Source organism: Rhamphochromis longiceps, linkage group LG14 (genome assembly GCF_057381845.1).
Source record: "Rhamphochromis longiceps isolate RC_006_pf linkage group LG14, R_longiceps_female_GT1.1, whole genome shotgun sequence".
Lineage (NCBI taxonomy): Eukaryota > Metazoa > Chordata > Actinopteri > Cichliformes > Cichlidae > Rhamphochromis > Rhamphochromis longiceps.
In genome coordinates this window covers 38,892,210-38,916,685 of record NC_140570.1, presented here as the reverse complement: position 1 = coordinate 38,916,685, position 24,476 = coordinate 38,892,210, and the positions used below count along the sequence as shown (strand labels likewise).

General features: G+C 40.7%; 2 protein-coding genes across 2 annotated transcripts in view; both read left to right on the top strand.

The window, feature by feature from the left end:
* The window catches only part of LOC146654727 (uncharacterized), a gene marked incomplete at its 5' end in the record, with an annotated part of 39,454 nt that extends 38,184 nt beyond the window's left edge, over positions 1-1,270 (top strand). The window contains one exon of the mRNA XM_085429337.1: positions 1,125-1,270. Coding sequence (XP_085285463.1) covers positions 1,125-1,270 — 146 coding nt within the window. The remainder of the gene's footprint in view (positions 1-1,124) is intronic.
* LOC146654726 (leucine-rich repeat and fibronectin type III domain-containing protein 1-like protein) overlaps positions 1-24,476 on the top strand; it is a 440,352-nt gene that overhangs the window by 257,170 nt on the left and 158,706 nt on the right. The gene's annotated exons all lie outside the window — the stretch shown is intronic.

The following is a 24,476-nucleotide window of genomic DNA, read 5'->3' as shown; positions in this document are numbered from 1 at the left end:
TCCCCCACTCTCCATCTTATTTACTTTAGGTGAAGCTCCAACATGAAGCTGTGGTGTTGCTGATGCGATCTCTGATTGCAGCATCCCACCACTTCTGTCAGTCACAATTCATCACTTTATCCGTTCCTCTCTCCCTCCATCCTCCTCTTTCTCTCCCTCTCTCGCTCTGTCTTTGTATTTATTTGTTTATTTACCAAAAGAACGATTTGATATGAAGAAAAGATGGAGCTGATGTTGCTTTAATGCGATTGCGACATCCCACCCTTCCTGTCAGTCATAATTTATCATTTTAGATGTTTCACCCTCTCTCTTTCCCCCCTTCCCTGTCTTCCTGTCTCCTGCACGTTGATTTAGTGTGAGAAGGATGTGATGAGAATTAGCCTGCTGACGTGATCTTGTGATGTTGATTGCAGCATCCCACCACTTCTGTCCACCGCAATTTAGTATTCGTTGCTATGCCAGCCCACTCCTCCTTCTTCCGGTGTCTGAAGAACATTTTCTTCTCAGACTTTTTCAAAATGATAATTATGACAAAATAGTTTTGTCGAGGCTTGTTAGTGCACTGTGTATCAGCACGAAATGTTAATATATTGAATGTGTGTAAAAGACTGGATTCATGGTCTTTTCACTTCTCATCCACACTGAAATTATTATGAACTTTCAAATAGTCCAAGAGACACTTCTCAAACCTCCACAGCCTCCAAATGTGTATTTTTATTGCTATTCTAATCTGGAACATCACATCAGCTGGTAATATCCACTGGAATGATGTCAGCTGCCAAAAACAAGTTCAGACAGCTGATGAGGTTTGAAAAGAAAGACATATTTTACTACTGTGAGCTAATGCTAAAGCTATTTATTAGCGCTGTGGGACTTTTTTCCCCGTTTCTTTTGGCTATGCTGCTTGGGCCCAGTGCAACAGGGGGGCTGTTTTGTATGTCCACATCCAGCAGACTCTCACACTACTCTCTTATTTGGGTTTGTGTCGACCTGCAGAATGTAAATGAACAGACAGACAAACGCTCACCTGGAAACATCAGGCGAGCGTTTGTCTGAACGCTTGAAAGACAGCAAAAAGTTGAACAAATGTTTCAGAATAAGGCTCGATTTCATTGCATATCCAGAAAACGTGCTGCACGCCTTAAAGGACAAAGACCTAGAGTTCAACGCGTGCTGCACACGTGAGCATCGTCTGAATGAATTTAACCTGCAGGACCAGCAGAAAGTAAGAGACAGCAGTCCCAAACAGCTGCTTAAACAGGCTCTATGAGTGCGACTCGTTTCCATTTGTTTTTAAACTTAAAAGAAATAAAGTTTTGATATTTACAAAGTCTTCTAATATTAAAAAATGTGATGATATGTCCCAGACCTAGTTTTATATTAGTTACTTGTTTAAATTTAAAGTGTGCATGTTGTTGTTGTAGTTAGGGAGCCGAAAAGCCTTTTGTGTTTTTGAGCTGCACTAAGATTTTATTTATATAGCACCAAAGCACAACAACCCCCTCACTGTGTTTAATACTGCACGATACACAGCTCACAGTAATGCAACGATCCATTTTATTGTGTCAAATGCTGCAGTGAACCTCTGAACTCTCAGCGCTGTGGCGCAAACGTCCTAAGAACAGACATACGCATTTCTTCGGTGAATCTGTGTGCAGAGTTGCTCCTCGTGATTTCACATCGATCGTGTTATTAAAACGCATCCGGTCAACAAGCCGAGAACATGCTTCTTCCAGAAGATCAAAGTAACCGTTTAAAAGTAGCTGATGTCTGTTTGCTGTGTTTGGGACACAACTTTGTGGGTTTTTTTAATGTAACTCAGAGAGAACTTCAAGCTGAGGAAGGAGCAAAACTCTGTGTGAACGTGATGAATGTGGGTCAGCATGATTAGCTCACATGCTTTATTAAAGCTCTGTTTCTGTTTCTAAGTTCAGGGATAAGAGATGAATCCATTTCCACCACTCGACTTTGTTATGGTGGAAGTTACTTAGTTAGTTTATTTGCTTGTTTTAATCAATTTTAAATCATGCTTTTTATTTGTTCTTGTTTCTAATGTCTCTGTAAAGCACTTTGAATCACCTTGTTGTTGAATTGTGCTATACAAATAAACTTGCCTTGCCTTGCCTTGCCTTACTTTCATATATCATTAAAACAACTTTTAACTTCTGTGCATGACTCCACAGCTCAGTGTGAATTACTGGGACAAATACCAGCAGCAGTACTGGTTATAATGGGTGTTCTACACTGATTAGAAACATTTACTTTCTTTAATGTTGTTGCGTGTCTGTTGCATCACTATTAATCATGATGAAGGAAAAAAATGAAGCATAATTGTAAGTAATAGAAATGAATGACTCTGATTCCCTTTGTCTGTTCTGTGTTTCAGTGTATGATCCTATTATGACCTAAAAGAGCAGCGAGATTGTGTCATTGCTGTAACTGGTATTAATGGCACTCATACTGGTGACTGCATGAAATTTTGAAGTAGTTTGAAGCCGCCTTATAACCATCAGAAGAGCTGAGTGCAAACACCTCAGGGAGCTGTTTACAGAGCAATGTCAGCCACACAGAAGATGAAATACTTTATTATGCACTTACGAGGCAGTTATACTAATGTAGTGCTTTTGTACCTTTGAAAAGTATATTTACAGGCCTTTCCAGGAAAAAAGTACAAAGTGTCCTGTAGCTCTCTGCTAAGCTACAGCTTCATGTACCCGAGTCACTGCCCTGGACCTCTCCACTGTGTGTCTGTGCATTGGAGGTAGAGTACAGTTTATAAGTCCAGCTTGGTTCCCAAGCTGCCTGCCGTTAGCTAACAACACTCGAACCTTTATCCATCTCGCAGCTACAACCCAAATAGAATCACTGGTTAGTCTAATATTCATGTGGACAGATGGAGGAAACAGGAGAAAAGGCAGAGGCAGAGCTAGAAAGATATGGAGACAGATACAGAAGGAAGCTTGTTGGAATGAATGCTACATGGTTTTATTTAAGTTACATCAACAGTTAAACTCATTGAAGTACATCATTTATTTTTCAGTCTGAGCACACGTTGTCTCCCGCACCTAAAAGAAGAAACTGTGTAACATTTACCTTTTACTGCACAATCTGTGCACATAGTTTAGATGTTGTGTGCTTTGTTGTTTTGCACGTAACTGATGTCTGTGTGTGGGTCAGTACATTAACACTCACACATGCCAATACATGTTCACACACAAGAATGTAAAAATAAACATGCACGTGCACTTAAACACACACACACACACAGCTGGTGCCATCTGTTGAATCACAGTAGATTAGCCTGTTGGTGGCAGCAGCCTCATCGCTCTCTCTCTCTCTCTCTCACACACACACACACACACACACACACACACACACACACACACACACACACACACACACACACACACACACACACAGAGGCTGTGATGTGCCAGTGTCTTGGGGCCGAGTATGACAAGGTGTCAAAGTGTTTTGCTCTGCCTGCCAAGTATCTCTCTCGCTCTCTCGTCAGCTCCGCCTTCCTCCCTACCTCTCGTCTCATGTCTCCTTTTCGACACGTTCTGTTGATCTTCACTGTATTTTTTGTCAAAAATAATAGTAAAGAATATCAGTATTATTTAGCATCTTACATACAGCATATCTAAGATAAGGTGATGAGGGCACACTGACCCAGGCAATAACTCACCATTAGTACTGATGAACTGTGGTTGCTGGTGTTCACTATAAGCCATTATCATATGACTGGACTGAAAACACATCCCTCTGTGCTGTTAGTGAGTCGGGCATTTGCATCTACTTATCAAGGTCAAGCATTCAGTGTCCTTTGACAAATTTAAAAAGTTGTCTTTACTTAAAATATTGATAAATAAAATCTACATTACCGTATTTTTCTGGCAATACGGCGCACCGGATTATAAGACACACTGTCGATGTTTATAAGTGTGGCTTATAGTGCGGAAAATACGGTACTTTGCAAATGATCCAAAAAGCTAAAGCTACTTTTTTAGCGTGCTGCACTTAGTGAGATGACGTTGGCTTATTATTGCATTGCAAAGTAAAAGCTTCATATAATTTTATATGTTACAGTGACATGGAGTCATTACTCACCACAGGAGTCTTAATCACGATGGCCTTTGTAGTATGCTTGCCCACACAAACACTTGAGACCAGATCCCACAGCACTACATAAAAGGAATAATGACCACACTAATGCTATGCCATGAACTCTATAACAGTGCTATTGTACTTTCACAGACAGTCAGAGTCAGCTGGCAGGGAGTCAGAACAGACTGTTATGTCCACTGGGAGCTGCATGTTGAGTAGATGTTTATATTGAGTTCAGTCAGCCATGCTCTATATGTGGCATTGCAGCCAACCACATGCCAGCACACACAGAGGTCTGTTGGCATCTCCAGTAAACTGAACCATGATTCCTTTAAGTGAACTGGATATGTCGCTCACCAGTATACTTTAAGTTAAAATGTTGTTATACACGCCCTACAGTAGACTGGTGACCTGTCCTGCCAATGCACTGGCACCAGCTGGCACAGCCTCCAGCCCTGAATTGGATAAGCAGTTTATAAATTGAACGGGTGAAGTGATGATGTTAATATACACAAAAGCTTTTCCTTACAATGAATTTTGACAAGTGGTGCGAAATACCAACAATATCTGAGCGGGTGTGCGTCGGTATGTTTACTGTGAGTGTTGTGCACATAATGATTTTTCTATCCTTGATCCCTGTCTTCTTAACACCTTTAAGTTTGTGACCTGAAACTGTCTAAATGCAATAAATTTATCTTTTAAGTGATTCTCTGTATTTGCCTTTCCCTACTTTTTAATCCACAGCAAAAGACAGAAAGTAGTGGTAAATCCACTACAGGTTTAAACACACACACACACACACAGACTGTCCATCTTCTCCTGAACCGTAGCCCAGTTTTCCAACCAATCTATGTGTGTGTGTGTGTGTGTGTGTGTGTGTGTGTGTGTGTGTGTGTGTGTGTGTGTGTGTGTTTGCTTATTTTGGTGAGCACAGCTTGAGTGTATTCATGTGCACGTGTTGGAGACAGAACGTGTCTGTGTGTGAGTGTGGGTGTAAGAGTGTGTGTGAGAGGCTGCCATCTGTTAAAATATTGAGTGGAACAGACCAGTATTATTCCCACAATCCCTCCCCTGCTGTCCCTTCTCTTTGCCATCGTTTACTCTCTTTCTTTCACCACCGTCCCTGCATCTCTCCATCCATCGAGTTATCGTGCTATCTCTGCCTCCTCTGGTAACTCGCTCTTTATTTGCACCTCCTCTTTTCATCTTCAGGCTATTTTTCCTGCAGCATCTCCACGGACCCACACTTAAAAACAACAGCATCATCAGCGTATCATAGCACACAAGACACACACGCTTACATTTGTGCACATTACGCAAAATCTGAGCGTTACTGGAATTGTTTGCATTAGCTAATTTGGTGAATATGTATTCATTCATTTTTTGTGCAGCATTGTTTTATTTTTCGTTTCCATCTAACGTCAACACACTTCATTTACTTTCTGGATGCTGCTTTTTTTGTCACATGTGTCCATGGAGCCAAGTCCCAGGGTACCATGTAAACTGAGCATGAAATGCAAAAAGGATGATGTATTCACAAATGCAATGATATGTAAGATATGTGTTTACTGGATGAAAGGAAAGTGATGTAAACAGAACGTAAGGCTTTGTGTCCACCCAGCTGACACAAAGATATTTCCTTTTTTTAGCTTTACTAAAAACAAAATCCACAACATCTGCTTGTTTTAGAGTTGCAGTTATTCATGTAAATATTTCTAGGATGTTTGTTGGTTTTGTTCTATTTGACAAATGTCATTTTAAAAAAAACGTATTCAAACATATATTTGAATAGGAAAACATTTTGTACATCATAAGTTTGACACAAAAAAGGAACGAGGGACTAACAGAGAGAGGAGCCGACAGGGAAACCAGTAATAAAAACCAAGAGATGAACCACGATTGCAAACTGAAAGTCATGACTGAATGAACTATGAAATAGATTCAGCAAAAGACTTAACATTGAGATCACAAAGTTGCAGTCTTCAAAAATAATAAAGAAATCCAAATGTTAACACAAAAATCAAGCACTCCAAACACAAAAGCAGCAATAAAACACAAACCAACAATCCAGAGATCAACAACACAACCAATCCCAGGGACCGTGGCGCAAAGCTTTTATAACTGAAGCCTCACCAAAACATCACTCCAAGCTTGGTCTCGGGGCGTTGTCAATATCTGTGTGGTTCCAGTCACAAACCTCGGACCTGGACAGTTGTGCTGACAGCTCATAGTCGCAGGGTGATGCAGTGCACTCCACCCAGCTGCATTATCCTTGACTTCAAATTCCAACCAGGGGATTTATTCTCAGGGTGATCCTGACCTCTGACCTCACTGTGCAATGGAAAGTCAAGTCAGGAATACCCTGTGAGGATCCGTGAAGCATCCCATTATCATTTTAAGTTTGAGCAGCGCCTAAATTAGCTCTTTTTTTTTATAATATCAGTTGTCTCAGTTTTTTTTAATCAACAAAACCCTTGGTGCTTTGGTCATGTGCTTGATTATTTTCAAGAGCAGTTTGGCCACAGTTATTCTCGTTGGTTAAACTGCTGTTAAAACAGTTTAAGTGTGTTTACTTCTTATCTTTTTTTCCGTGAAAGTTTAATATAAATCGAAGTGAACGTGTATTCAAAGACCCCCAAAAGTCCAAATTTAATGTGGTCAGACGTGTTAAACTGTCATGGCTACAGTGGCACATGTTCCAGTCTCAGGTTTTTTTAAAGATAACTCGAGATTTAACTCGTCCCGATCGATTTTATGGCTAAGTTACTTCTTAATTGGTGCCACGCACCATAGCACAACTGTTAATATTTAATGACTGAACTGACAAACCCGAGAGATGCCAACCAGCTACCAACTCTGCTCAAACCTGAGACTTAAACCTTCTCAGACATTTTGTGGAAGCAGCGATGTGAGGAAGGTAAAACTTGATGCCCTAATTTCTAGAAGTTGAGTTCATGGCTGGAAAAAAAAGAAAAGTAGTTTACGTCGGCTTTCAAAGTTTTATGCACAGGTTGAAAAAGAAACACTTATTCATTTTTTGAAGATTTCAGCAGCATTTTCATCACCACAGAGATAAAAATATCAACCAAAAACAAAGGGACTCTGTCCTTCATCTCTCTGCCTCGGCTCTCCGCCTGCCTTCTACCTTCCTCCCTCATTATGTCCTCCATTATTCTCTCCCATTCCACATCTACCTGTCGCCATGTTGTTTTCTATTTCTGAAATGAATGCCCTCAGATTTTCATTCTCTCCTCCTTGTCGTGATCTAATACATGAATGCAACAGAAAAAAGATGTTTTTTTCTTCACTCTGCTTCTTGCTGTTCTTATATTTTTTGCCAGCGAACCTTTTCATTTAATTTTTTTCGCCTCCTCGAGCCTCCTCGGGGGCTTGTTGATCTGAATTTATGGCTCTGTCTTCAATGTTTTTTTCCAGCTCATTTTCTTTTTATCCTAAATCTCTCATTCTCTTTTCCTTTGACCACGTCTTTGTCTGAATACATGTATTTCTGTTGGCACTGCGGGTGTTTGGTATTTTAGTCGTCTCTGCCGAACCGACGGAAGAATTTAAAGTTTTTTGAGCCGCTTCTCTTCTGTGCGCGATTCGGTTTTATAAGATGCTTTATAAAAAGAATATATGTGCTGCTTCTGTAATACTTCATCAACCATTGTTATCACCTGCAGCGGGTGAGCAGATTTATTTTCCTGGTGAATGCCAATGCGAGTTCTGTATTATTGACACAGCTACATCTAATCTAACAGCACCAGACCACCTCTCCCCACCCGGGGGATACTGGGTATTTGATTTGGGCTCCGTCTCCATCTGGGCTCCAGCAGAAAAAGAGAATTGCAAAGAAGTAATGCCATGCTGCTTCCAATACCCTCAGCGTGCTGGGAAGTTCAGGCTTCACTCTGGCTTTTGAGAGATTTAGATGGTGAGGGGACAAGCGAGGTTGGGCCGCCATGTTGGTAACAGATTGAAGCCTCACCAGGACGAAAAAAACCTCCACTCAGAGTATACCATCCATATTGGAAGAACACAGAAATCGTGAGGCAAAGATTATCACACCAGTACTTGAAGTTGGAGATTTACTGTGAGCACTCTGAAGCTGAAATCAGTAATTGAGCTAAATGTTAGAAAGAGTGCTAATCAGTTATCGGACAGGCACTCCAACAGAAATGTGTCTATAGCACAACATTATGCTCCACTTACACTGATTTACTTCACTTGTCGGAGCTGCGGCTCCCATAATTTGGTAGATTTGAAGAAGTGAAAATGGAAAGAAGAATACAAGCTTCTGTGAGGTAGCTACTTCAGTCTTGTAGTTTAGCCAATATCTGTTTTATATTTAGGAAATCTAGTTCCCATCAAGCTAGACAACAGAAGAAACAGATTCATCTCTGAATGAGCAGAAGCTGTTGTTTCAGCTTTTATTGCTTCTGTGACAGCATGAGGAGGCGGTGCTGGGAGGTGTCACGTAACCATGGATAATATAGGCATGTTAAAAATATTGCATGGGTGATGCTTATGTGCTAGTATAAACTCTTTCACCACCTATATGCAAACATGCACTTTTTTCTACCATGTTATTCATTAAGTCTTTTCCAGCTATGCTTATAATTAATGGTCTCACATTAGACCACTAATGCCAGTCTCCTGGGTGAAGTTCCTGTTTTGGTATTTAAATGTAAGCTGATGAGAAATTAGAATCACAAATGTGTGATTACGTGGAGAAAATCAGATGTAATAAGTGGAAAAGGCTGATCAGAGAGCACACATGAAAGAGAAGAAACAACGGACAAGGACAGGCGAGCCTGATAGAGGACATTTGCATGACAGTGACAGAGATGTAAGACAGACAGAGGGTGAAGATGAAAGGGAAAGGACGACTTCGATCAATAATCTCAGAGAGTGCAATATTGGAAACTTGTCCAGTGATCCGTGGAGTGTGGGAGGACTACAAGATGTACACATCATAGATACACCGTCCAAGGATAAATAACCGCATATACACTTACACCTGCAGGCTGGAAGTCGGGTATCATCTGAATAATCTGTTTGTCACACACACAAACCAGGATTCTGTAACCATCCTCCACGATTTCATCTTTAACAGCACAGCAGAGGAATCAAATCCTGATTATCCACCTTCAGCTTCCTTCCCGACTGCACACGGATTGCTTGTTCCTCCACCTACCAAATTTTTCTCCTCTCCATGGATGGAGGAGTGTTTTAAACGTGGGTCTAATTCTTTTCTTTTCCACATTATTGCTATTGATTGCATAAACAATAAATAGAAAATGACATAGATCTAGTGTATCAGAATGATAATTTGTGAGACAGAAGACATGACTGGAGCTTGTACAGCTGAGTGTTTCCTGTCGAGGTGGCTCTTCTATTCCATGTGTTTGGGTCGGTTTCTCCGATGTAGAGGTCTGAGCGCTCCTCGGTGTGTCGGGCCAGCTGAGCCTTGTCCAAGGTGGGAAAACAGACAGATATATCCAGCATTCACATACACAGAAGATAAGTCTTAAATTTAAAAACCCAAGGCCCCTCTTCAATGATAATCGAACCATGTAGGTTTTGTGAATTAATAAGTGTTGTATAAATATTGATGAGGATGTGAGTACACCCATAACCTCTCCACACAGGGGTAATTTATTTTTCTCATTAATTTCAATTGCTGTGTGCTCCCACCAGTGCTGAGTACTGAAAGTATTTTTGTAGACCTTTGAAAATGGACTGCATTAAGTCCAAAATAATTCCAAAGAGTAGTTTTCTAAAGGTCCTGATTTAAAAATCATTAGTATTCTAGTAGAGGATGTATGTTTTTAGACCTCAGCTAGCTCTGCTGAAGTGTTTCTTCAGACCATCTGCAGTGAAACGTGAACCTCAGAAGAATATTTCATGTTTGTATCAGCTAATGTCTTCCAGTCCTTTACTTCTGTTTAGAAACACATCAGTTTAAAGGGTGTGACTGTCTGAACTCAGACCGTTTCTGCCATTTATTTTGGATGTATGTTTCTAATATTCCAAGTAAATAGTAGTAATTATTTTATTAGGCTGTGTTTAAACAAATTTGGGTCTGATGTAAGGATACTTCGACTGTGCTTAGTCCCAAACATCAGCTGTACGGAGTAGAGATAATGAAGCTTAAACAGCCCAAGAGACATTTCGTTTTCTGTGAATTTTGTGAAGACCAAACCAGATCGTGAACAGAGAGGTATTGCTGGACTACACCACTGTCAATAGGTGATAACACAACAAGGTTCATTTAAATCCTTGTATGGACCATGAGCCCTTAACACAGAGATCACCAAATTCCCTGATTGGCGGCACCCTCCTGCTACCTCACATGTTTTTTTGTTTCTTTTTCCTTGGTGTGTAACATTACCTTGTGATAAGCATTTAACGCCCCACATGTGACAGTGGGTCGGGTGTTAAGAGGTTTTTGTCACTTCACATATAAGAGGAGGATATAATGGTATCATTTGGAGTTTATTATCCTCTAACTAACCTGATAATTAAGTAATGCAGTTTTAACGGAAGAATTATTCAAAACGAGTGGGCGGTGTTTGCAACGATAATCACTGTCAGTGTATTTAAGGATTGTAAATGTGCTGTCAGAGAGAAAGCTTCAGCACCTGGAGAACTGTGACAGGCTGATATTAAATAAACATCCATTGTCTGTCTGATATATTGGCCCTAACGCTGCTCTCATTATCTCCATGGTGTAAATTTGACAGTGGCGTGCTCCCATCCAGCCCCGTCTTCAATATCACCCGGCTCCATATCCTCTAATAAAAACGTATTTTGAATTGTGAAAAGACAATCCTTTTGACCTTATTCTCTCTTAAGTTCTATTACTGCACTTCAGTTTGTAATATTACAGGAATATTTTAGACGACATGGCTAGGGATGGGTATTGATAAGATTTTAACGATTCCGATTCCATTTTCGATTCTGTTTAACGATTCGATTCTTTATCGATTCTCTTATCGATTCTTTTTTTTTTTAAAAAAAAGGAGAACACTAAGGTCGATTAGCTCAGAGCTTTGTTTTATATCTTCTCTTTGAACAAGATAGAAATTTAGGAGTAACATGGCCTTACAAACCCAACAGTGAGATCTTGAGAGATCCAGCCTACGGCTCTTCAATGGGGTGTCACAGGGTCCCCAGGAAAAAAAAATTGTAAATGTAAAATAATAAAATAAATATTCTTGTGAGACATTTCACATATTGATGGGGTCGGGTTATGTTAAAAAGTATAAATTGTTATACTTTGTTCATTGGTTCAAAGGTACCCCACACTTCTTTTTTTGTTTGCTTGTTTGTTCTGGTGTATTTTTCATTTGAACTGTTACTCTGCCAGAGTACTCATATTTACAAGATGGCATTGAACGCCCCATTGGTGTATCAGGAAAACTATTTTGTACGTATGTTCCTTGAAGGGGATTGAAGTCGTTCTTTTTTCCACCGCAGCGAAGGGCTAGGAGTAGGAGAGGAGCTGCTGTATGTTTTTGTTATCGAATCGATCTGATTGTGAAATAAAGCATATGCAGTGAGAAAGCAACTCCAGGAGTCATCCCTGCCTTAAAGCTGCAACATTCTTCTGTAGCAATAACAAAGTATAACATAAATTGTTCTGTGGCAATTACACAAGAATATCCAGTAATGTCCCTGCCTACAATTAAACACATTCACTTACCAAAAATCGGGGGCATCTGCTGTGGCAAATGGGTGCAAGCCTTTGACCACAAACTTAGACACTGCTCGGTGACATTCGTCTATCCTGGCCTGAAAGGAGACGCTACCGGTAGACTGCAGCGAGAACTGCCAGCGAGCGCCAGCCAGACTCTGTCTGTCTCTCTCATCATGGTCACCTACATGTACAGTAATGGCAGGTCTTGTAATAAGGCAGATTGCGCTAACATAATATGCACTGTTAGTTGATTATTTACCTGCCGCATTAACGGGAGAGGACGTGCAAACGTTAGCGCTGCTGCTGGGTTGAGAGTCACGAGTCCGGAGCGGAATTAAAAACGCGTGTCATCGCGTGTTTTGTGAGCAAATGCTTTTGCATATTCGTAGTGTTTCCTCCCTTAAATGAAATATCTACTTTGCAAGTTGCCCTGTTGTCATCCGTTCTCATAAAGTATAATCAAACTTTTGAGCGTTTGAGCCGCTTAGGCGCCATGTTTCCTGCCAGGTAAATGACGCTCCGCAACGTGGTGACGTCATTCGGGGCGACTGGAATCGATAAGGGAATCGTTTGCAAAAATGGCAAACGATTCCAAGGAATTGAAACAGTGGGAACCGGTTCTCAACAAGAACCGGTTTTCGATACCCATCCCTAGACATGGCCCTCCTGATCCTTTGTCTCCAGCAGCACTGGCTGCCTGGCACACAGTACTGATGAATGTCATTTCATTTTTTCCCTTTTACCTCATAGTGAGTTTTGGCATCAGTGGAGAGTTGCTCTGGATTAAATGTCAGACAAATGTCAGTTGCGCCTTCAGAAGTTTGTTGTATAGTTTCATGATGCAAATGGCTTTTGTGCTGTTAGTGATTTGGGTTTATTTCGTGCTGAAGCTGTTCAGATGAAGGCAACACAGGGACTTTTATGTCATGATATATATATCAAGTCAAGTCAAGTGGCTTTATTGTCATTCCAGCCATGTGCAGTGGTACAGTACACGGTGAAACGAGACAACGTTCCTCCACGATTCTACATATAAAAGACCATCAACACAGGACTACCGAAAGTACGAGTGTGCAAAAACTGCAAAAAAACAAAACAAAGACAGAACGATACAATTATACCAGATTAATCAAAATAGTTAATGCACTTTTATTGTGTATATTTGAAATAAATACCACTTATAAAGAAAGAAAGGTTTGAAACTGTAACTGCAGGCCGCTGTTATGATGATTTTTTATGGAATAATATTTATGTCATAAGAAATGTGCAAGCAAGAGTGTCATGCTTTGCACAAGCTGCTGCTGTTTCACGCTCACGTGAGTCGCTCTCTGCGCTCGGGCAGAAATCCTGCTCGGAGGCGAAGCCCAAAAGGAGATGGGGTCCTAATGCGATTGGTCACTTTAATGGATAATCTGTTGATTATCTTTTCAACCTCTTGTAGTATTGAAACAGAATCAATAGTCATACATCTTCACAGTTAATCTAGTGCACATCCCCTCAGAGGTCTTTCATGCTCTCATTTGTTGCTGTGGCTTTTGACCGCGATCTATTTTTCAGATCGATTGCTCACACTCATGATTACTGACTCAGGATGTTTTCAGTCAAATGCCTACATTTGCTGATCACTTACATGAGTCCCATGTAAGATGCACATAATCACAGTTGAAGCACATGCATGGATCCATATTGGTGTGTTGGGATTGTGTTGGCGTTTTTTACATTTCTGTTTACCTTTTTTTTTTAACCGATGCAGATTTTTGCAGTTCCATCACTTAAAAAAGAAACAATGTAACTACTTACTTATTTACAATGTAAGTGTGCAATTATACAGTGCTAAATGTTAGTGGAATCTGAAATTATATATATATATATAATTATATATTCAGTTTATTCCAAGCACATTTTAAAAAGCGCTAGAGAACAAAGTCATGGATGCTTGTTATTTTTTATTGTTTTAATCTGAAACTATTAATAAACCCTTAATACTCCTTACATCGCTACTTTAGAAAACCACCATTATTTTTCTCTCTTTGTAGAAATCAGTTAGCTTTCACTGTCCTTGACTAAAAGATATCAAGTGTGGAAGCTCAGCTTGTTTTGGTTCTTGTCTTCTTTTTCTTTTATACATAAAACGCTTCAGTCTTCATGAAAACCATCTTTTATGTGCAGCAGCTCCACAGACACATCAACAGCAATTGGACATGTTTGCATTGAATATGAAATGGTAAAAGTATTCATGAGCCGAACTGTTTGTGCGCCGCTGATTTAGTAGGGAACCCTTTTTATTTCTATGCAGCTGTCCAGCAAATTCACATTCATCACGTTCTCCACTGATTCCATCTTTGGTAATTCACAACAGAGCCGCAAACAGCCGAATACAAACAGAAGTCTGGTTATTGTGATAATTATTATTATTACAGATGTTATTATTATTATTATGGCTGATGTCTTTTCTCTGTCAATGCAAATGTCTCATTTTCATGATAATCCCCTGCTCGTCGGCCTCGCCGCTGTTTCTGACAGAGTCTCTGTGCTCTCTGTTTATTACTGCGCCTTCATTCCTCAAGAGGAAACAAGCTCCTCCAGATTCATCGTCACACTCTTCTCTGTGTTTGGGAAAAGTCTCTTGTTTTGATTCTCATGATTTCAAGATTTTGATCCAAACAGAACTGAGAAAGTTTCTGATCTTAAGATTTTGTCATGAGGAGCATCGCCTGTTTTTTTTTAATGATATTTACATTGGAGCTAAAAAAATTTTATTTCTTAGTTCAGCCCAGGTAACAGTTAAACAGGACATAGTGCAGAGTTGTTGTCGATATTTCAACACGTTCCCACCCCCAAAGTGGAACATTTTTAATTGAAAACTCAATATATTACGTTTCTGAGCATCCAACAGGTCCCTATATTACGAGATCAGAAAAATGAATAAAACATGAGAACCATTTGGAATGAATCTGCACATGTTTGTTTGTTTTACTTAAATTGCTTTGGAAAACACTGTCTAATGTCATTAAAGTGCTGGTTAAGGTTAGGGATAAGGTTATGGTTATGACTGGAATACATGGCTGGAACGTGTAATACCACTGGATTTCATCCATAACCCGGCGCGTAGCATAAGAACGAGGGAGGTCACCTTTCGCGTTCCTCAGGAGTGCCTCAGGACTTGACAAATCATCTCGATATTACACCTCGGGAGTGAGAACGGGCCGGATATTTCCAAACAACGTTTGACCTTGTTTGACGTATAATATTTTTTGCCGTGTTATCACGATGCTCCTGACATGGCAGGAAGAAATAAAACATGTTCAAACTTTTTCATTGAGCAAAATGAGCAAAGGACAAAAAGTTGGGTTATTATCATTGTCATACAGGATGCTGGTAAAGAGTAAAGTTTAGCTATTATAAACAGTTCAATTAAACAGTGCACTGCACACTTTACTGCAACCAACACCTTTCAAAAGGCACCGTTTTTCCTTTGAAACTGGTCTCAGTTTCCAGTTTGTCTTGCACTTTTGACAGTTTCATTCCTGCTTAGCGAGCAGTTCTTGAGTGTTTACAGACAGCAAAAGACAGTCTTTTAAAAAAATAATAAAGTGCTTGAACAAACAGATAAAATGTCTCAAACACAAACCTTTGCAAAGTAGAGTTTGGGGATGTTAGGCAGTGGATGAAAGCGCTGCGAGGCGTAGGAGGGGGGACTTTCACTGCTTCAAAGCCCCAGCAGTTTCTACCCATGTTTGACCTGGTTGAACATCAACATTTTGGTGGTGGGAACAATTAAATTCACCAGCTGAAGTGAATTGAGTTGGAAATAAAAGCCTTTGTTTAAAGGATGATTTCACAATCTTGAATCTCACCGTAGCACAGTTGTGTTTTTTTCTGTGAGATGTGCCACGCAACATATCTCATTAAACGCGAGTCACACGAGGCTGCACGGCTTGCTGTCAGTCACCAGCATTTGATTTCCCCAGTTTTTACCTCATACTGATGTGACAAGCTCATTTAAATTCTTCTGTCTCCTGTAGGGGAACGTGACCTTGGTCATAAAGGTTGATGATGTCACAACACAATATAGGATTGAATTCTTTCTTCTTATTGGCACAAGCCCCTTTTCATCTGGTGCAGCTCCGGTGACTCTCCCAATGATCCAGGAACCACGAGGTGCAGAATCATCCACTATAAGGACCACATCTCCAGGAACAACGTTGCGTTTAATCCTTCCCCATTTCTGGCACTGCTGAAGTTGTGGCAAGTACTCTTTAGTCCATCTTTTCCAAAACAGATCAGATATATATTGAACTTGCCTCCATCGTTTACGTGCGTAGAGATCGTCCCTCCGGAACAGGCCAGGTGGTAAAGACAGGTTAGACTTGAGAAGAAGGAGATGGTTTGGTGTTAAGGCTTCCAAATCATTTGGATCGGTGGATTCCAGTGTAATGGGTCTACTGTTAAGGATTGACTCCACTTCACAAAGAGCAGTTTGGAGCCCTTCCTCGTCCAAATGCTGTGTTTGGAGAGTGGAATTAAGGACCTTTCTGACAGAACGAATCAACCGTTCCCATGCTCCGCCATGATGCAATCCAGTTGGAGGATTAAAGATCCATTTCACTCCCTTCAAAGACACAGCATCAGAGATCTTTTCCTGATTCCACTGTTCCATAGCTCGTCTCAGCTCGCGCTCTGTGCCCACAAAGTTAGTCCCATTGTCTGAGCGCAGTTCTTGTACCTGACCTCGTCTTGCGATGAAACGTCGTAAGGCGTTAATAAAAGAGTCAGTGTCAAGAGATGAGGCAACCTCAATATGTACTGCTCTAATTGCCAAACAAGTAAAAATAACACCATACCGCTTCACAAGACTTCTCCGACGCTTCAGTTCAAATGGACCAAAATAGTCCACTCCAACAAAGCTAAATGGGGGTTTCTCAGGGGTCACTCTGCTTTCAGGCAACTCAGCCATCTGCTGCTGGCCTACAGCTCCATGAAACCTTCTGCAGGTCACACACCTCGACATGATGCTTCGAATCAAAGTACCAGCACCAGGAATCCAGTATTTTTGATGCAGCTTTGAGAGTATGTGATTTCTTCCACCATGACCCACCTCTTTATGAATGTGCTGTAGAATGAGATTAGAAATGTGGAGCTCTTTAGCGATTATGACAGGATGCTTGGAATCTTCTGACATGACAGCCCTACTGAGATGTCCACCAACCCGCAGCACATCATCCTCCAAAACAGGATTCAACTTATATATGTGGCTGCTTCGTTTCACAGACTCTCCCCTTTGGAGATGAGAAATTTCTTCGGCATATCTTTTCCTCTGACAGAACTTAATTATTTGCATCTCAGCATCCTCAATCTCTCCCAATGAAAGAAAGCCATGCCGGAAATCAACCTTATGTTGAGCATCTTCAGACTGAATTGTATCAGATGCAGACTGGAAATGTTTCTTCTTGCGATGCAATAGCAATGTGTTGAACCTCAAAATCCAACCCATCACCCTGACGAGACAAGTCCAGGATGAGGCACGATGGATTAAAAGGGTCAGAGGATGATCATCATTGTGTGCTTGTAAGACCTCGATGGCAGCAGCCACCTTAACTTCAGGATCTTCATGTGGAAGTTCCTGCAAGTTTTCTAGGTTCACAGGCCAATTGTTCTCTGGCTGTGTAAGAAATGCAGGACCAGATATCCATTCAGTGTCACGTAAAAAGGTCTCTGCCTTCATACCTCTGGAGGCAAGGTCCACAGGGTTATGTGTGGTGTTCACATACCTCCATTGGGAGGCACTAGAAGCCTTGAGGATTTCTGACACTCTGTTCGCCACAAAAGCACGGAACCTGGAAGTCTCATTGTTTATATATTTCAACACTGCGGTGCCATCCGTCCAAAAGACAGAGTTTAAGAGAAAGTCCATCTTGAACTGCTGTTTCCATAGCTTGTCCAGTGTGACAGCAGAAACTCTGTTGACAGTAACTGTTGCCAAACATCCTGGCCTTCCACAGCATTCTCGATTAAGTGGCCCATTCACTGTCCAGCCAAGCACAGTCCTAATGGCAAAAGGTCCATCACCGACACTCCGGATGACCTCCAAAGGTTCTAGAGCTCTGGGCATATTCATGCCAATCAAAAGCTCAACATTGGCCTTAATTTCTGGCAAATGAACATGCTTCAAATGTGGCCAGTCATCCAGGTCCTGTTGATTTGGGATGTTACCAATATCTACAGGCATTTTATGCTGAGTGAAGAGGTTAGGCATATCACAGTACATGTCACTGTCCAATCCAGCAACTTCAAGTTCAGGTACAATGAAGCTGTCCACCACTTTCTCCTGTCCCATGGTGCGCAGGAGAATCTTTGTCCTCCTCCCAGCAATATTCAGCTTGTCCATAAGACCCACTGTACAAAAGGATGCTGAACTCCCTTGGTCCAGAAAGGCATACGTTTCCACTATTCTTTGACCTCTCTTTGATTTTACTTTAACTGGCACAATGGCAAGCTTACAGTCCTGTTCACCGGCCCCAGTAAGACCACTAGTCTGGATCGTAACAGGAATGTTATCTGCCTCATTATTAGGTTCGACTTCATTCTTCTCTTTGTGGTGAATATGGAGTATACTTGCATGTCGGAGACCACAGATTTTACATGAAAGGCGTTTTCTGCATTCTTTGCTTATGTGCCCAGTACACAAACAGCCAAAACAGATGCTGTTCTTTTTAAGAAAAGAAATCTTCTCATTATGAGGTTTCTTATCAAGCAGAGCACATGACTCCAGTGTGTTTCCGCCTTTGCAGAAAAAACAAGCCTTCACAGTGCTGTGACGATCTTGAGCCCCAGTCTGATTCTGTCTCTCAACATCAGAGACTGTTGTGGCGAAGCTACTTCCTTTAGCTCTTAGATGTGGAGAACGTTTCCCTCCATTGCTGCCCTTGGCTGCTAGATGTGTTGCTGGAACGTCACATAGATTTTCAAAGACGGGATCTGTTGCAATTTAAACTTGAGGCTCACGGAAGGAAACAATGTCAATGAATGCCGCTCTGCGATGTTGCCTCTCCTGAATGTCACATGCTACTGTTCGCCATTTGTCTTTAACTTATATGGCAGTCTCCTAATCACAGCAAGCATATTGGAAGGTGTATTTAATTCAGAGAGATCATTAATCTCTTCCATTGCATTGCAGCATCCACGTAAGAACAAACAATATGCCTGAAGAGCTTTTCCATCTTCCGATCTAATCAGTGGCCATGAGTGAACTTTGTTCAAATAAGCAGATGCAATCACATGTCCATTCCCAAAGTGCTCATACAGCAGAGTCTTTTCCTTTACATATCCAGCACTTCCAGACATATGTTGACAGCTTTTAACAAGTTCATTGGGCTGCCCCTTGGTGTACTGTGCAAGATAATGCAGGCAGTCGCCAGCATCACCAGACTTTGCTTCTATGACCTGTTCAAACGAGCGCATAAAAGCCTGAAAATGTAAAGGTAAACCATCCAAGGTTTGAATCTCCCTTTTGGGCAGTGAAGAAAGACTTTGCTGATGGACCAACATACAAGTTATTTCATTTTGTTTTTCCATAATGGACAACAGATTTTCATTGGCTACTGGATGAGCAGCTTGTGGTTTAGGCAAAGGTGGAATTGATCCAAAAGCGTCAGAAGGCCCCATAAGAGTGGGTGCAGGTCTTTCCCTTTTCATATTCTGTTGCACTGTTTTTACTTGCAATCACTGGGAATGCAGAGCTTCATTTCCTTTTGTAAGCGTCTGTGGAACAAAAGTCTCTGCATCCACATTAAGAATTTCAAGGCTGTTTCCCTTTGTTTTAAAATATGATTCCATTCCATTAGATTTCCGTGAAGCGACGCTCCGCATAGTGGATCCAGTTCTCAGCACGTTCACCTTTGCAACAGTTGCAGCTATATCTGCTTCAAGCTGAAGTTGTTCTTTCTTTCTCCTCAATTGTTCCTCTTGTTCTTCAAGAGAGTGTTTTTCTTTCAGCATATGTTGATGTGCGAGCAAGGCAGCCATTTCAGCTTCTGCCCTGAGACGTGCAGATGAAGTAGATGATACTCTTGAGCTTGACCTACTGCCTTGATTTGACACACTGTCGGATGGCAACACGTCATCATTAACATCATTCTGAGGATTAAGAGATGATTGAGGTTCTTTTCCAGTGTGCTCTCGCACCTCCACTTCTCCTCCCAGAGAAGTTTCCTGTGACTGTGCCTTGTCAGATGATGGCCTCCCCGAACGTTTATCAGTTTCAGAAAGCCATATCTTAATATCCTCCATAAACTCTTTATTGTATTTAGCGATGCTTGAGTGCCATGTATTTTGTTTATCTTTCTCATCAAATGAGATTAGAGAAAGCAAAGATTCATGCAATGCACTGGCATCCTTAAACAGGTGTGTTAACTCATCAAACTGTTTTTTGACTTGTGAATGATTTTTATCATCTTTCATTAGCTCTTTAAGAGACATAATAACATTTTTCATTTTGTTTATATGCCTTTTCCGATCTGTTTGGATGGTTTCAATTTTGTTTGCAAGAGCTTTCTCAGTGTGGGAAATTAATCTTTTATCCTTTTCAGTTTTTCTAACAACAGATGCAGCCTGCGATCCACTCATTTTAAGCATTCAACATAAGCAGCATGCCAAAATCCAAAACAAAGGCAACAGCAATTCCTTCAAACTCAGTTGAACGCCTGCAGAGCCACAGCACACACACACACCAAATCCAACAGCAAACGTAGCGGTGGGCGTGTCACAAAAACATCTTTGTATGGTCAGAATCCAAACTGCGTTCAAACAAACAACACGCAGCACAAAAACACAGTTTACATACCACCATCGTCTTCTCCTTATCTGTCAGACTAGCCGATTTTATGGGTGTAGTGGCGGCGGTGTGTGGGCTCGCGTTGGCGTTTATTCAGCGCTGATTGCGGGAGGCTCCATTGCCGCCGCACTTTTTTGCTGACAAATATTGGCGACTGTCAAGCCTTTGAGTTGCCGAGCAGCTGAATAGGGGAATAATGGTGACGCGCCCGCTGTTTAAAACGTAAGTCAAAGTTCCAGGTTAAAACTCCTTTATTTGTTATCAAATTCTTAAAATCCGTAGAAAAACTGTGATCAAAAACATTCTAAGCTTGAGCGGTCAGCAAAAGTCGACTTCCCCCATCACCCACTCATTCACAAAAATTCCCTCGGGCCGTGAACAGGTGATATAGCAATCACTATTACTATTACCGACACCACGTGACCCAAAGCTATGCCTATCCACAACACTTCTTCTTCCTAAAAGTGTAAATGTGTCCTTTTGCTTGTATGTCATAAGTTTGTTCTGATGTCAAACTGCTTTGTAATGTTCACGTTTGAGCTTTATTTCCCTTCATCTTTTTCTACAGCAGTTAATAAGGCTGCTCTATTACCGAGAAATTGTATCACGATTTGGTTTAAAATGTCAGGAAAATGTACCACAGTTGGTACTAAATGAAACCATTTTAGGTCTAATTTCTGACAAATTAAACTGCAGCCGCACTGTGATTTAACTTAACATGGACCTAATGACACAATCACTATCTATTATATCTTTTTCTCTTGTTCTCTTTGTCTTTCTCATCCATCTTCACACTATTCCTTTTCTGTCGTGTCGGAGTTTAACAGTTTGATTTAGAGCCACATATTTCAGAGTAGACCTTCCTCTGTGATTCATCGCCCTGCTCTCTCACTCTCCCCTCTGAATCTCTGCCTCTCTCTATTGAACATCCTCCCCGTAGAGCTGTGGTAGGTAGGTAGGTAATGGATTTCCAAGGAGCAGTTATAAAAACGAACACACTCACGGCGATGACCCGAGATTTATAGTTTGGTCTCTTCTCTTGCTGCCGTAAAAGAAAGGGATAATACAAAGCGGACTTATTTATAGACGCCATCCTTGTCTCTTTTATTCTGTCCTTGCGATGCTGTGCTTGTATGTACCCTCGGTAAGGTCGGATGATTTCTACACTGATTCTAGGTTCGGTTTTCTGTTGTTTTTTGTGGTTTTCTTTCAAGGCGTTGCGTCAGGCCCTAGTTATTTTATTTCTTTTCGTCCAAGCAGGGCTGACATATTTTAACAATAACGTGGAACATCTGCTCTGCACATTAGCATTTTCTGTTTTCCAAAAAACTTACAAATCAATTCAGTTTATTTTCTCTCTTTGCTCAGATATCGGGTCACAGATCCATCAGTCTCAGCACTGATGCTCAAATCTTCCTCCCCTCAGCCAACTCCTCCAGTAATCTTCTCTTTCCTCTCCTGATTGGACATGCTTGAAACTGCTCACCTTGATTCAGCTTAATTGGCCAGCAGTTGGTAATATAGCATTACCTCTAGATATGATATTTTAGTCCTCTTTCATTCTTTTTATTTTGCAGCTTTCATGTGTTTGAAAAAGCTCCTTTGGCCTGAGAGCAGCTATTACGCTCTGGTAACTCCAACATCTTCACTACTTTTCACTGAAAGTTCAGGTTGTAATAAGCAGTTGTAATATATGTTGTAGATGTACTGCTACAGGAAGTAAAGGAAACACTGGGATAATGTTAACGTTGATTTTTGGTGTGATTTTGAATCCAGCCCGAAATCGGAAGTAACGACATTTTCGCGGAAATGTAGTTTTTTACCATCAGGGCCTTATGAGCCTATACTGGTGTTTTTAAAAGTTATGTTTGACTTTATGACTTTCTGTGTCGCTTCTGGGATGCTTAGGACTCATATTGCACTGCTGGAAATAGTTTATTTTGATGCATATGCTGCTTTTTTGCAAATTTGCACTATAATATTTATTTTCGTTTTTCCTGCAGTATATAAAAATTGGTGTATTTCGAAAATAAAACTATGAAGACACTCAAAATAAATTTCCTGTGGTGGGAAACTAGTTTGTGCAACTTTTTTGTATTTACAGTTTTGAGGGATAAGCCTCTTATGTTAAAAAAACAAAAACGATTTTCAATTTTTTTGTAGTTTATTGCACTTTTTTGCAATTAATGTAATTACTATGCACTTAATTCATACATGTTATTAAATTTTGGGCTATAATGGTTGTATTGATGTATATCAACTTGAAAATGGCTCCACAGCATGTAAAAATCTAATATAAGCTCTGGCGGACTTGGTTCTATGGTAGGTGTTAAAGGGTTAAACTGATGTCCACAGTATTGTTAAAGGAATACACGTTGTAGAAATAGTTTTGTGTGCAGTGAAGATTTCCGTATCTTGTTTGCAAGTAAATGTCAAATGTAGAACAAAGTCCGACAACAAAGTAAAGTGAGAAAAAAGAACAAGTGGTGTCAAGTAGAGGCAAAGCAAATGTGACATGGAGCTAAAGGGGAAAGTTGACAAGAAACAGTCACAAAGGTCAGCAGCGAGCACAGAGGCAGAGCCTGTGAAAGTGTGACATGAGAAAGATTATCAAAAGGGGAAAAAAGCTCAAAGAGAAAGGAAAAAGGATGAAGTGACAAAACCCAGAGACAAGGCCAATTTGATATTCAGCCTGTAAACTAAGGATGGGTTCAGTTTATCACCTCAGGGACGCAGACGCACTCGACCAAATCTCCACCTCATCAGTCATTCAAAACACTATCAGTCAACCAGGAAATCACCCATCAAACAGACACAGTAACCCACAATGAATCAGACTCGTACCAAATAGACTTGTCTGACTGACCGAGTGACAGGTCCCACTGGCGCTTCTCTGATTGATGAATACAAACATTCAGTCATCCAGACACCTTTGAGTTATCAACAGTGTCATATAAGGTTTGGGTTCAAAGTTAAAAAGTACTCACTTTCTTCAGGTTTTGAGATGATTAATCATGTTGTTGCCATTTCACCCAAATGTTACCCAAATCCTGCCAGATAAACAGCATTCAGCTGTCCAACAGTTCTATTTATGTTGGCCAGAAGGTATGTGTCATCTCTGCTGATTGCTCAACACACTGCTGGTATTGTCCATCCCAGTATTACACCACAATCTGCATATAGAGATCCACAGGATATCGTAACAGTGCCATCTCTGCTTTCAGGCGCCACGATAAGAGACGTTTGTCCAATAACTTTAATACAAACCCAATAAAGACTTTTAGATAAGGCCTCTACTTTTTTATTGGAAAGGAGTCTAAGGCTCAGGCCACATGACTCCACTCTGTAACATGATGTCTGGTTTCTGCTGGCGACCTTGAAGCCTCGCTCTGGTATCTGTTATCTTAGAGGCCTCAGTCTGTTTCTGGCATCTGTCTGTATTATTTTTACTTGTATTTGCAGCTAAATGAAGGTCAGAAAGGAGCTTCTAGACAAAATATTAGAAAGTATTTAACTCCAGTGACGGAATGAAGAGAATATAAAAGTATGAAATGAAGTATATAAATGTTCACAGTGGGAGGACAGTCTCAGAACTCGAGCATTAATGCCACTCACGTTTCCTAAATGTAGAAATACAGTAAATGGTTTGACAGATTGCAAATTACAATCTCCTGAAGCATTCTTTCTGCTTTGAGGAAACCTGATTCCATGAAATTTACAAATCTAACCAAACAGCCACACCAGCCATGCACAGTTTTATTACACGTATGACCTATGCAAGCACCATTTAACACGAATGATGAACACAACAACTTGGAAGGCTCGAACTGGTCA